Raw genomic sequence first — 14,639 nt, 5'->3', positions numbered from 1 at the left:
GCAAGGAGTGGGGATGGCTAATGGGTACAAAAAATAGTTAGAATAAGACCTAGTATTTGATAGCAAAACAGGGTGACTAGAGTCAATAATAATTTAAGTGTACATTTAAAATAACTAAAAGTATAGTTGGATTGTTTGTAACACAAAAGATAAATGCTTGAGGCAATGGATACCCCATTTGCCCAGATATGAGTATTATGCATTGTATGCCTGTAGCAAAATATCTCATGTACCCCATAAATGTATACACCTACTCTGTACCCACAAAAATTAAAAATGTAAAAATAAGTAAATAAAAATTTTTTAAAGGTCTTGAACTTTTGGGTTTCTGCCTAACTTTACTACTAGTGTAAGGGGGCCCCTTGAGATTTCAGCACCCCAGCATTTGTTAGTGACTGAAATAATGAAACTTCTGATTAGGCCCTTGCTTGCACATGTTAACAACTCTCTTTTTGCCCAATATTCCTTGTTACTACAACATAATCATAAACTGCTGATGTACTGTGTCTTTCTCAAGCAAGAGGAGATAACTTCAGGGTTACGAAAAAGTTTGTAGGAGGAATAAGTCCTTTGAGGTACATTGAGACTAGCTTCTGACACCCAGAAATCTGATTGTTCAAGGAATTATCTGAGATTGAAGAAACACAGACTTTTCCCCTCATTCCCTGAAACTCCTCCTCCCTGACTCTCTGGCCGCATAAAGACTCTCTACTTCTTTTTGTAAAGGCAGATTTGAGAGATCTTGCCCTCCCGCCTTCTCGCTTTGGCCAAATCGAATAAACGTTTATCTCCAAGCACCTATATGTCAGTGTTTGCTTGACTCTCGCTGTTCTTTGGAGCTGATGGTAAATTCAACAGAAAAGAGGCGCATGGGTAGAAAATGCAGCATTTCCTCTCAGATGCCAGATATTCATCTTCAAAGGTATTAAAAGGAGGGGTGTGTGCCTGTGTAAAGAGGCTGGTCTTTTCCTAGCAGTACGACTTGGGCAAGTTGCTGGATTTCTTCAAGCCTTTCTTTTTCCGCCTGTCAAACAAAACAAAACAAATATCCCATTTAGGACAAATTCACAATACTTAAAGAGGGCGGGCGGAGCGATTGGAAGGCGGATGAACCAATCGCGTCTCCCGCAGGTTGCGGAACGGCAGAGGGACCCCGCCCCCTGCATTGTGCTTAGCTCTGATTGGCACATCGCGGAGAGGCGGGGCCTGGGCGCGCCGGGTTCACGCTGGGTCGCTGCAGGTGTTGGGGCCTGGGACTCTGGCTGGAGATACCGCCATGGCCTGGCTAGCCCGCGGGTCCGCGCGCGCCCTGCTTGCCGCCCTGCTGGCGTCGACGCTGTTGGCGCTGCTCGTGTCGCCCGCGCGGGGTCGCGGTGGCCGGGACCACGGGGACTGGGACGAGGCCTCGCTGCTGCCGCCGCTACCACCCCGCGAGGACGCGGCGCGCGTGGCCCGCTTCGTGACGCACGTCTCCGACTGGGGCGCTCTGGCCACCATCTCTACGCTGGAGGCGGTGCGCGGCCGGCCCTTCGCTGACGTGCTCTCGCTCAGCGACGGGCCCCCGGGCGCGGGCAGCGGCGTGCCCTACTTCTACCTGAGCCCGCTGCAGCTCTCCGTCAACAACCTGCAGGTGAGCTGAGGCCCGCGGCTTCCCCAGGCGGGCTGTGGGCGGGGCGGCCACAGAGCAAGCCTTCACCTTGGCCCAAATTCTTCCCGGGAAGTGGAGCGTGGCTCGAACGTCTGCCGCTTCTCAGCAGCGCTGGCGGGTGGGCATTGCAGCGTCCCGGGTGTTGGGCAACTAGGTACCAGGAATTTCGCACACGCCCCTGCGACTGGGCCACGCACCTGGGGTATAAATTCTCTGCCAGCAGCCCGAGGACTTCTCATCCCTGAGTGGTCCTGAGTCATCTTGGGGCACAGTGTCTCTATTAACTGTGCTCCTTTTTTTTTTTTTTTTTTTTTTTTTTTTTTTTTGAGACGGAGTCTCCCTTTGTGGCCCAAGCTGGAGTGCAGTGGCGCTATCTCAGCTCACTGCAACCTCTGCCTCCCAGGTTCAAGCGATTCTCGTGCCTCAGCCTACCGAGTAGCTGGGATTACAGGTGCGTGCCACCACACCCGGCTAATTTTTGTATTTTTAGAGGAGGCGGGGTTTCACCATGTTGGCCAGGCTGGTCTCGAACTCCTGACCTCAAGTGATCCACCCGTCTCGGCCTCCCAAAGTGCTGGGATGATAGGTGTGAACCACGGCGCCCGGCCTGGGCTCCTATTCTTAAAGGTTTTACAGGGCATAGAGATTGTTGGGTATTTAAGCACTTTAATATGTGACTTCAGGGTTTCTTGCTCTCTCTTACCCTTTCTGAATTAAGCTTTTCCCTCCTGCAGCAAGAAACTAATGTACAATGTCGTGGACGATTACAATGATTACTGCAGTCTTTAGGCCTCCACAGGCATAGTGGCTCCTCAGTAAGATGCAGAGCTAATTGAAGGTCCATCTCTTCCTCGCCCTTTGCCCACCTTCTGGTGCAGGGCTACACTTACAACTCTGGTGGACCTCTGCTCTCTCAGGGATGGGGTCACAGACACAGCTTGGCAGGCCGGAGACGCAGAGAGTCCAGGAACGAAACCTGATTTGATGGAGGGTCTTTTTGACAAAGCTCTCACATTTGAGTTCAACTCTGAAAGTACAGCGTTGTTGATAAAGACAGGATGTAAGAAACTGATGCTTGATTCATCACTTTTCCATTCGCCTTCCATTCATTGTCTCTTCTGTTAATTATTTGAAGTAGGTATTATATACCCCATTCTGCAGATGAAGAACTTGAGGCCTACCTAGGTTAAGTAACTTGTTTAAAGCCAGCGGGCAAACCCGTAGTTTCATCTCAGGTTCATCTTTCTTCCCACCACATATCCCAGGCTGGTGGCCCATCAGCTGAATGTGTCCCACCGACCAGTTTGGCGCACACAAAGTTCTGTTTTGTTTTTAATAAAGTTGAATTTGTGACCAACATTTTAAAATTTAGATTTTACTTTAAAATGTAAATCTCTAACTTTTCTTGAAAAATGGGAAGATCCAGTGACACTGTGGGCCTGCATTCTCTGAGCCAAAACAGAAGCAGTGCCCTCTTTTAGCTAAGGCAGATACACCCCAGTTCACCATTTTCTCATTCCCAGCCCATTCCACACCTTTAGGCATTTGCTCAAAACAAACTCACTCCACTCCATCGGCGGTGCTCAACTTTGACTGCAAATCGCAGTCACTTAAGAAGGCTTTAACAATGGGATGCCAAGGTATTTTATTGAAAACACATTTTATTTTAAGACAACACCCCTTCCCCCATGCCCCACAAACCACTCCCTGATGATTCTAATGGGGAAGGAGGGAGGTTGAGCAATACATAATCATATTTAAATTTGTGAGGTGACCAGGGAGTTCCTGGTATTATTGTCCCCATTTCAGAAGTGAGGAAACACAGACTCAGAGGTGCAGGGACTTACCCTGTGACCAGCCAGCTAATGGCTGTCAGGTAGGACTTTAGCCCAGGTCTTTCATGTTTCTAGAAATAGATAGGACAGTGGCAAGGAACCTACCCAGGGCTTCAGGTTTCCATGATGGCAGTGAAAAGAAGTGGCCACATCTGAATTTGTCTGACTTGATTCCATCAATTAGCTGGTCAAAGTTTCTGCTTTTTTCTTTTCCTCCTTCTGACCTCCAGGGTGCTCTGCATTTCTTCTCATTGACAGGGGGTGAAATCGTTCAGAAGGAACAAGAAGACCTAGGTTTGGGACCATTTCTCACGTGTAAAATGCCTGTCCTCTGTAACTTAGAGATAGGTTGTGAACTTCAAATGGACTTACCACTGGGATGTGTCTTTTGTCTGTCTCTTTCTTTGTGGCATTTTTGTATAGTAAATGTCTGTAGGACAGAGTTGCTGATGTTAGCTTGTAGCGGGACCATGTTTGGCTGCAGAGCCAGTGAGTCAGAAGGGAAATCTTGGGGTTTGATTATCTGCACCAAGACCTCTTACTATTAGCCTCCCTTCTGTTTTGGCATTCTTTTCTTGTGATGTGCCCTTTCTGTTCTGGTCACTCTTGATTTTTTTCTCTGACCTACTAAAATAAGTATCCCTCAAAGTCAGTTTCCTACCCTTTTGTTCCCTGTAATGATCCTCAGAAGATTGTATACACTATCATTGTATACACTCTCATTGTATACACTCTCACTGTATACACTCTCATTGTATACACTCTCATTGTATACACTCTCATTGTGTACACTCTCATTGTATACACTCTCAATGTATACACCCTCACTGTATACACTCTCACTGTGTACACTCTCATTGTATACACTCTCATTGTGTACACTCATTGTATACACTCTCAATGTATACACCCTCACTGTATACACTCTCACTGTATACACTCTCATTGTATACACTCTCTTCTAGTCCTTACTAGGACTCACTTCCAGATGTGTGTCCATTTCTGACCTCTTCAGGGTTTTCTGTATTTCTGCTTGCTGTTCATTTTTACTTCATTAGTTTGCCACCACCTCAAATTCAACATCCAGTCCTTTCTCTTCCTCCTGAAACCAGCTGCTTTTGATCTTCTGCATTTCTGTTAGTGGAAGTACTGTTTTCTCATTAAACCCAGTTGGTTCTCACTGCCTCCCCAAATCCCTCGGTTCCCAAGTCCTGACAGTTTTCTGTTGCCTTCTTTGCCTCTATCCTTGCCCCTTCCTCTTTATTCCTGCCACCTCGTCCTTAAGCTTGTCACCTCATGCCTAAAAGTACTAGAACAACTCTTACATAGTCTTCCTGTCTGCCCCATCCACCTTGCCTACCCAAATAGATTAACAAAAATACCTGTCACAGCGTTGCCCTCTGGCCAGAAACCTTTAACAACACCCAACTGCCTAGAGCTGCGGAAGAGTTACCTGGAATGTTTGTTTAAAACGCACATGGAGGCAGGGTACGATGGCTCCAGCCTGTAATCCTAGCACTTTGGGAGGTCGAGGCGAGCGGATCACCTGAGGTCAGGAGTTTGAGACCAGCCTGGCCAATATGGTGAAACCCGCCTCTACTAAAAATACAAAACTTAACTGGGTATGGTGGTGTGCGCCTGTAGTCCCAGCTATTTGGGAGGCTGAGGTGAGAGCATCACTTGAGCCTGGGAGGCAGAGGTTGCAGGGAGCTGAGATCACGCCATTGCACTCCAGCCTGGGTGACAGAGCTTGATTCTGTTTCTAAATAAATAAAATGCAGATAGAGGACAGCTTGGTGGCTCATGCCTGTAATCCCAACACTTTGGAAGGCCGAGGTGGGAGATCACTTGAGTCCAGGATTTTGAGACCAGCCAGGGCAACATAGTGAAACCCCACGTCTACAACAATTAAAAAAAACATTAGCTGGGTGTGGTGATGCACACCTATAGTCCCAGCTACTCCGGAGGCTGAGATGGGAGGATCACATGAGCCCTGGAGGTTGAGGCCACAATGAGCCATGATTGTGCTGCTGCACTGGGTGACTGCCTGGGTGACAGAGTGAGACGCTGTCTTAAAGAAAACATTGCAGGCCAGGTGCGATGTCTCACGCCTGTAATCCCAACACTTTGGGAGGCTGAGGCGGGCAGATCACAAGGTCAGGAGTTCAAGACCAGCCTGGCCAACATGATGAAACCCTGTCTCTACTAAAAATACAAAAATTACCGGGCATGGTGGCACACACCTGTAATCCCAGCTACTTGGGAGGCTGAGGCAGGAGAGTCGCTTGAACCCAGGAGTCAGAGGTTGCAGTGAGCTGAGATCGTACCACTGCACTCCAGCCTGGGTGACAGAGCAAGACTCCGTCTCAAAAAAAAAAAAAAAGAAAAAATTGCAGTTATCTAGGTTGGGAGTGAGGCCTGTTTCAACATTTTAACCCAAATCAGCATTTTAACAAGCTCTCCAGGCAGGTGGTTCTTCGAAAACACTGCCTAAAACTGGCCTACAAATTACAATCTAGACTCCTTAACTTGAGTTTGAGCCCTCTCCACTCCCAACCCCAGCCTCCTCCCGTAGGAAGGCCCCTCTTTCCAGCAAATCAGGTTTCTTGGTGCTTTTCATTAAGTCTTAGGCTCACCCAGTTCTGTGTTTTTTGCAGTCAGCATCTCCTCTCCCTTTAATATGTCCTCCCACCTTCTATCCTGGTTTTGAATGTATTATAAAGCCCCTTATAGTTCCTCTATCACTCCAGTCTATGCTGGACATACACTTTTGTTTATGTCTGCCTTTTCAACCAGATTCTAAACTCAGAGGGAGTTTACCTGGGTGTCCCCCTCCCCCTTTTTGGTCTTCTGTGGTGCCTTGCCTAATAGTTTCTAGACAGTGACTATTTGGCTAAATGATTTCAAAGGAATCTCTTTATGACTCTCTGTTCTGATAGATCACTGTGAAATGGCACAGTTCTCCACACAAGACACTTAGAGCTTAAAGACCAAAATAGTCTAAAATGCAATGTGTGAATTTTGCTATCTGTCAACAATGCTTTTTATGAAGTTGATGTCTGAATAAGAAGGCATTAAGAATTTTACTTGTGTTACTTTTTGAATGTGGGGTAAGACTTACTGAAGCAGGAATGAACAACTTCTCCAGTTTTGAAATCACATGACAGTTTCTGCTAATGTAAGATAACCAAGCAGCATGATTCAGCTACTTTCTTGCTTACATCGCATAGTCAGCCAGTTGAGCAACTGTGGTGTTTTTATGCAGTGGTTCTGTATTAGAGTTTAACCCTTTAAATCTTTCAGTGAAGCCTATAGAACAGCCTTGAATTTGGGTGTCACTGTAATTATAATTCTTCTGATGAATATGGATTAAATTCAGGGTTTCAGAAAAAGTATATTGAAATAATTTTTACCAAGTCAGTTAATTTTAAATGTGAAAACCCCCCACCCCTTTGGGGAGTGGTCAGGATACTATCCAAGTATTATTTTCCCGAGTGGAAGGTGATGTTTTACAATTCGTTGTTTCATGGAAGACCAGTCAAGTTCTAGGGACATGATGTATGCAACTTTTGAAATTTACTACCTCTCCAGAAACCATATTTCACATGAGAGGATCTTCATTTTCTCTCCACAGGAGAATCCATATGCTACACTGACCATGACTTTGGCACAGACCAACTTCTGCAAGAAACATGGATTTGATCCACAAAGTCCCCTTTGTGCTCACATAATACTGTCAGGAACTGTGACCAAGGTAAGTAGTTATCCCACCGGAAGGGAGATAGTTTCAGAACACCATCGTATTCACAATGAAAGATCTTTTTTCTTTTGAGACAGAGTCTCACTCTGTCTCCCAGGCTGGAATGCAGTGGTGTGATCTCGGCTCACTGCAACCTCTGCCTCCTGGCTTCAAGCGAGTCTTGTGCCTCAGCTTCCCTAGTAGCTGGTATTACAGGCACGCATCACCACACCCAGCTAATTTTTGTATTTTTAGTAGAGATGGGGTTTCACCATGTTGGCCAGGCTGGTCTCGAACTCCTGACCTCAAGTGATCCACCAACCTTGGCCTCCCAAAGTGCTGGGATTACAGGCGTGAGCCACCATGCCTGGCAGAATAGATCTTTTGAGAGTGAAATGCAGTTGATTTGTGAATGCCATGCCCAGTCAGGACATGTTCTATTCTAATAGGTGAAGTAATTCCATGAAAACCAAACGTTTTAATAAGTTGTTTTCATATAGGTGTCAAATAAGGTATGAGGAAAATGAATGATTTTCTGAAACCAAGCAGATGTAACAACTATGAAGCTCCTGTATATAAAGTTATTCTTACTAAAGAACATCTGGTTGACCAAAGCCGTCGACTCTCCATTATATTTTACATTGGTATAATGTTTTTTCATGTCTGGGCTCCTTGTCTCCATATTTTAACAGTGGCTTAAAGCAGAGAAAACATATTAAGTAGGCGAACCAGAGGACTGTCCGTTACTGAAAACTGGAAGTGAATTTAGTTTGGATCACCTGCTGAAGGGAAGAGGTCAAATACAATCTCCGGAAGAGCAGTGGGCACGGTGTCAGGAGTGCTGATCTGATTACCCAGCCAGCAGATTTGCTTTTTGACTGTGTCAATCATTAATCATTAATGATGTGTCAACCATTAATGACAAGTGTTATTTATGGTCTGAAAATTCTTTGTGGATGCATCTCTGTAGTTGAGTGTCCTTCACTGGCAGGAAAAAGATGGAGGAGCAGCACATGCTTTTGAGTTCTGTTATGTGGCTTCCAAACATTTTTATCCTTCAGTACATTCATCTGTATGTTTAACATGTCCATGTTATGGGGTAAATATGCTAGACATTACATGTCTTAGGCACCAGTAATGTTATAGTACTTAGTGCTGGTTATTCTAATAGCTCAAAATGCCTTTTTACCAATGGAAGTTGGTATTATACTTACAGTGGTTTCCCACTTCGTTATATCTGTTTTCACCAACAATTGAAATCTTTATTCTCTGCATTCTTTACATTTCCTTTGTTTTCTCTTGATTCCAAAAGGCTAAGACCAAGATTTACAATTAAGTAAACTCTTAGGATTTATAGAATGCTAGAATCACACATTCTTTTTTTTTTTTTTTTTTTTTTTTGAGGTGGAGTCTCACTGTCGCCCAGGCTGGAGTGCAGTGGCGCGATCTCGGCTCACTGCAAGCTCCGCCTCCCAGGTTCACGCCATTCTCCTGCCTCAGCCTCCCAAGTAGCTGGGACTACAGGCGCCCACCACCATGCCTGGCTAATTTTTTGTTTTTTTTGTGTTTTTAGTAGAGATGGGGTTTCACCGTGTTAGCCAAGTTGACCTCATGATTGCCCGCCTCAGCCTCCCAAAGTGCTTGGATTACAGTCATGAGCCACTGTGCCCGGCCAAATCACACATTCTCAACAAATGAGAAAATGAAGTGTTACTGCTATAAGAATGTTTATTTCATATATGTCCTTTAGGTGAATGAAACAGAAATGGATATTGCAAAGCATTCGTTATTCATTCGACACCCTGAGATGAAAACCTGGCCTTCCAGCCATAATTGGTTCTTTGCTAAGTTGAATATAACCAGTATCTGGGTCCTGGACTACTTTGGTGGACCAAAAATCGTGACACCGGAAGAATATTATAATGTCACAGTTCAGTAAGTACTTACACATCTTTCACCTAAGATTGCTGCCCTTACAGCCATCTTCAGCCTTCTAAAGCAAGGGGGGTTTAACCATTTCATGTGCCCTGGACCCCCTGGGCAGTCTGGTAAAGGCACTGACCCCTTCTCAGAATAATGTTTTAAACACATAAAATATATAGAATTAAAAAGAAAATCAACTGTAATGAAATACATTTATAAAAATATTTGTAAATGTGTGATATAATAATTCATTGTTTTATTAATATATTAAATATAAGATCTAGTAATGCATCTATTACTTTTTCCTTTTTTTTTTTTTTTTTTTTTTTAAGACAGAGTCTTACTCTGTCACCCAGGCTGAGTGCAGTGGCACCAGCTCAGCTCATTGCAGCTCCACCTCCTGGGTTCAAACAATTCTTGTGCCTCAAGCCTCCCAAGCAGCTGGGAATACAGGCACAGACCTCCACGCCCAGCTGATTTTTTGTATTTTCTTAAAGACAGGGTTTTGCCATGTTGCCCAGGGTGGTGTCTAACTCCTGAGCTCAAGCAATCTGCCTGCCTCAGCCTCCCAAAGTGCTAGGATTATAGGCATGAGCCACCGTGCCTGGCCTTTTCTGTGCTTTTAAAGTAGTGAGGATTGAAGACAATATTTTAAGACATCTGCAACACCTGTAACATGATGTGAAAGTATCTGTGATTTCTCTATTTCTGTTGGAGACAGTCACAGATATGCTGTCACCCTCTGGTTTATTCCCTACATTCATTATTGAAGGAAATGATACATTTCAGTTAGAGCCTAATGAAAACGAAAAAAAAATTTTTGAGCCAAGTTCGTAGACCCCCTGAACTCTGTGTACAGGCCTGGATACCAGGTTGAGACTCCATTTTAAGGCTATGCTTGTTGGGCCCTGGACAGAACCCAGTTATGATCCATGATGGCATTTTCTCATGAGGCTTAGACTCAGGTGCTCCTGGACTGTGAACGTCCTTCATCTGAGTCTGAGCAAGTAACCCCATCCCATCAGCCCCAGTACTACAGATGCCTGTGGGGATTGTGGTTTATCCCACCAAGAAGTACTTGGAAGGGAGGAGGCTGAGACAAACGAGGCCATGGGAGAAAATGAAGCCCAGGACCTAAAGACAGAAAGAGAAAGGAAAGAAGAGTGTAATCAGAGTCTTTGGAGTTAGTTCAGGGTTCAAATGAAGGAATACAAGGGACTGGTGCTTCTCTCAGGTGACACAGGGAATTCTGGCATATCTGGGGAGGTGATAAGAACAGTAACAATAACAGCTAGTGTCCATTGTTTATTACTGGCTGGGTGCTGTACTGGTTACTTTTCATGTATTAACTCATTCTATTCTCAACACATCCCTATCTTACGCAACCTTCCACTGCAACAGGTAGGCGCTGTTTTTCTCATGTGTGAAATGGAAAGCTGATGCACAGAGACGAAACTGGACTAAAGTCTTGCAGTCAGAAAGTGGTGGTGCTGGGATTCAAACCCCGGCATTCTTGCTCCAGAGCCATCACCTGACTTCTGTTCATGATGCTGTACTTCTCCTCTGGCTGCCTCACTGGTAGTGGGCCAGGCTCCTAACTCAGTGCAATTTATAATGCACATTCTGCTTGTAATGACTGACTGCTGTTTCAGGAGATTATGGTGATGATACTAAGGTAGACTTGTAAGTTGTAGGTCATTTGAGGGCTTAAATTCTTAGCATTTATTTAATCTGTGTCTTTTTCAATTGTAGAACAGTTCCGTGTTGAACTATTGACTATTGACTCCCTACCATGATTGGAAATTTCTTGACAGTGAAGCTCAGTTTTGTTTTGTTTCTATTTTTAAAAAATTCCGAGCAGGGCCTAGGACAGCATGTGTCACAGAGCAGGTGTTTAGGAATGATTGTCTGGCTCGTTACTTGAGACAAACACTCTCACGCTCTGTTGGGATAAAGAATCCGACAGTCCTCACGCTTGTTTTGCTGCTGTGCATGCAGGAGAGGCACGGGCCTGGGATCGTCTTCTGGGCTGGCGAAGCCGTCTGACTTCGTAGGAATATAGGGGTAGCAATTACAACCTTATTCCCCGGCAGCAAATTATCAGGATGACCGTTAAGAATGACAGGCCTGCTCTTTGAAGTTACAGTTTACTTTCACAGGACGTAATATCTGAAACGCAGTTATCTTTGTATAAATAACATGCCCAAAGGCAGTGCCTGGTTCAATGACAAAACCAAACTGTTTTCCCATAAGTCTCACACTGAATAAGTGAGTAAAACAGATGCTTTTGAGGTTCCCACTTTATTATGCAGACAAAGAAGCACTTTTCTGCAGCACAGAGAGAACATTTTTTCCTTGTGCTGAGAGGAGGCCCAAAGGCGAGAGCAGGATGTGGCTCTTCTGAGGCAGCGCACCGGAACCTGGGGGGTGGGCAGTCTGCTAGGAATTGTCCATCGCCAAGTCTAGGAGGGCCCCCACTAATCCCACCCACCAGGTCTGCCACCGGAGCTGTTTAATAGTCCAGGGAGTGTACAGTGATCTCTGTGAGAACCAGAGCCCCCATCTTCTTGGGGAACCACTCACAGGGGCCTCACAGGCATTCTGGAGCTTCCCCACCTTGGCAGGCACTTTACTTGGCTTGTCCAGATGGGTTTTGGAAGTTATCATTCCTCCAAATACCACGAAGCCCTCTGCATCTGAAATCTGTTTCACACAGACGGAGACTGCCACTTGTGAGAGCTGATAAGGAGCTTAACTGAATGTGGTTTGCCTCATTGGACTGCTGGGTGAAGACCCCGTGAGCATGTTTGCATGCTGAGTGGAGGGCTTAAATGTCTACACGAAGCATTTGCAGGCACCCTGGAATAAGCAGTTCTTTTTTTTTTTTCAGACAGAGTCTCGCTCTGTTGCCCAGGCTGGCGCGCGGTAGCGCGATCTCGGCTCACTGCAAGCTCCGCCTCCCCAGTTCACGCCATTCTCCTGCCTCAGCCTCCTGAGCAGCTGGGAGCACAGGCGCCCGCCCCCACGCCCAGCTAGTTTTTTGTATTTTTAGTAGAGGCGTGTTAGCCAGGATGGTCTCGATTTCCTGGCCTCGTGATGCACCCGCCTCGGCCTCCCAAAGTGTTGGAATTACAGGCATGAGCCACTGCACCTGGCCAATAAGCAGTTCTTATAAGCATAAGCATTGCTTCCGACCACTGTTAAGTCTGGGCAGCAGCATGTTTGTGCTAAGCCTCATTTTATCTCCTCTGGCGCACATCCAGATATTTCCTAGCAAACACACAGGTAACAAAAGGTCATAGATTACAGACTTGCCTAGTCTCGATACTTAGAGATGGATTTCCTGGTTGGTGGCAGCCGGAAGGGGGAAAGTTCACCTGCCAGCTGGGGTCAGTATCACTGGGCAATGGCTCATCACTGCTCTTCTGCCCTGATGTTCAGGACCCCTTCTGTTCTCAACTATTTTTGTCTTTTAAACCTTCAGATATTCTTAAATGAGATAGCAGCAGCAGCCATGGCAATGGCCTGCTTCTTGCTACATCCTAGTAGAGTTCATCAAAGTGTATCAGAATCATACTTGGAGAGGAGGGTTGCTTGTTAAAATAAAGATTCCTAGGCCCTACCTTCAACTTACTGAAGCCAAAACTCAGGAATCTGCATTTTAACAAACCCAAGCAGTTCTTTAGTATATTCTGGTGGCTGAAATGAACTCAAAATCTTATTTTAGATCAGAAATTTTATCTAGTCCTTCCCTAGGATGAATTAGTTTTTAAGATGTGTTAACCCAGTTTAACAAAATAATTCTTCCTCTCTGTTCCCCTTTCTAGGTGAAGCAGACTGTGACGAATTTAGCAACACTTATGAAGTTTCTTAAAGTGGCTCATACACACTTAAAGGGCTTAATGTTTCTCTGGAAAGCATCTCAGAAAATTAGCCTGTTTTCTGTCACATGCTGGTTTGTTTGCTTGCTTGTTTACGAATAGAGTTGACCTGTTACTGGATTTCTTGGAAGATGTGGTTGCTACTTTTTTCATATTTTGAAGCCATTTTCATAGAGAAATATCCTTCACTATAATCAAATAAGTTTTGTCCCATCAATTCCAAAGATGTTTCCAGTGGTGCTCTTGAAGAGGAGTGAGTACCAGATTTAAATTGCCCATTGGCATTGAAGGTACTTGAGTATGTGTTCTTTATTTCTGGAAGCCACTGTGCTGGGTAGAGTGCGTCACTCACCACAGCTGCCTCCTGAGCTGTCTGAGCCTCGTGCAAAAGATTGGCCCCCATTATGGTGCGCCTGAATACATCTTGCCTAGATAGACAAACAATGATGAAACTCAAATGGAGCTTCCTACTCACGTTGATTTATGTCTCACAATCCTGGGTATTGTTAATCCAACATAGAGTGAAACTATTTCTGATAAAGAACTTTTTGAAAAACTTTTTACACTCTAAAGTGATACTCAGAACAAAAGAAAGTCATGAAACTCCTGAATTTAATTTCCCCACCTAAGTTGAGACTGTATTATCAAAACACATGTGCACACAGATTACTTTTTGGCCCCAAAACTGGATTACAAAAGAAAGAGGAGAAGAATATTTTGTGTGTTACTGGTATTCTTTTATAAGTAAAGTTTACCCAGCATGGACCAGCTTCAACCAGGGACAAAATCCCCTCCAAAACCACTCTCCACAGCTTTTTAAAAATACTGCTACTCTTAACAATTACCTAAACCTTCCTCAACTGCTCCAAATCTCTTAATAGCGTCTAGTGCTACTACGATCTAAGGTCACCAGAGGGAAGAGAACATGGCATTAAAAGAATCACATCTTCAGAAGAGAAGACACTAATATTACTACCCATATACATGATTTCAGAAGATGACATAAGATTCCTCTTAAAGAGGAAATGTCAGGAATCAAGCCACTGAATCCTTAAATGGCAAAGAGAAAAGTTGAATATGAGTCATTGTGTCTGAAAACTACAAAGTGAACTTAACTGAGATCCAGCAAACAGGTTCTGTTTAAGAAAAATAATTTATACTAACTTCAGTAAAATGGACTTCTTATTCAAAGCATCAATAATTAAAAGAATTATTTTAATGAAATGTGTTGGATTTGTTTTCTTAAACATAGACATTAATATTTATTACACTTTGTTTTATTGTCTACCATCAAAATAGCATGCTCCTAAATCAGTCACTGGCTGTTTCGAAACTTGAAGTGAATAATACCACTCTTTCCAATTGGCAAAAAGCTCGTATGTCCTAAAATTCTGGGCATGGCCAGAATCTAACCTTTGTCACAGGTTTTGCCTCAGATTTGGTTGCCAGTGTACCTTGTGATAGAATTAGGTTGAGGGCAGCTATTTGGTTTTCTCCCTTTACCCACTTACTGAGTTTTTTCTCCAGCATTTGGAACCACATAGATACATATCAACATTCAGGTAAGACCCAGTTATCATACAGGGTAAAGTCAACCAGTGTTTCACAGCAGG

The 14,639-nt window shown here is 44.4% G+C and overlaps 1 protein-coding gene across 1 annotated transcript; it reads left to right on the top strand.

Moving 5' to 3' along the window:
* The first annotated feature begins 1,236 nt into the window (after positions 1-1,236).
* LOC105492992 (cellular repressor of E1A stimulated genes 1) lies at positions 1,237-14,250 on the top strand. The gene is made up of 4 exons (XM_011760398.2): positions 1,237-1,630; positions 7,118-7,237; positions 8,973-9,157; positions 12,973-14,250. The coding sequence occupies exons 1-4, from the start codon at positions 1,277-1,279 to the stop codon at positions 12,974-12,976; spliced, it is 663 nt and encodes a 220-aa protein (XP_011758700.2). The 5' UTR covers positions 1,237-1,276; the 3' UTR covers positions 12,977-14,250.
* Positions 14,251-14,639: the final 389 nt, after the last annotated feature.

Source organism: Macaca nemestrina, chromosome 1 (genome assembly GCF_043159975.1).
Source record: "Macaca nemestrina isolate mMacNem1 chromosome 1, mMacNem.hap1, whole genome shotgun sequence".
In the NCBI taxonomy this organism is placed as follows: domain Eukaryota; kingdom Metazoa; phylum Chordata; class Mammalia; order Primates; family Cercopithecidae; genus Macaca; species Macaca nemestrina.
The sequence above is the reverse complement of the archived record's forward strand: the minus strand, read 5'-3'. Positions and strand labels throughout refer to the sequence as shown.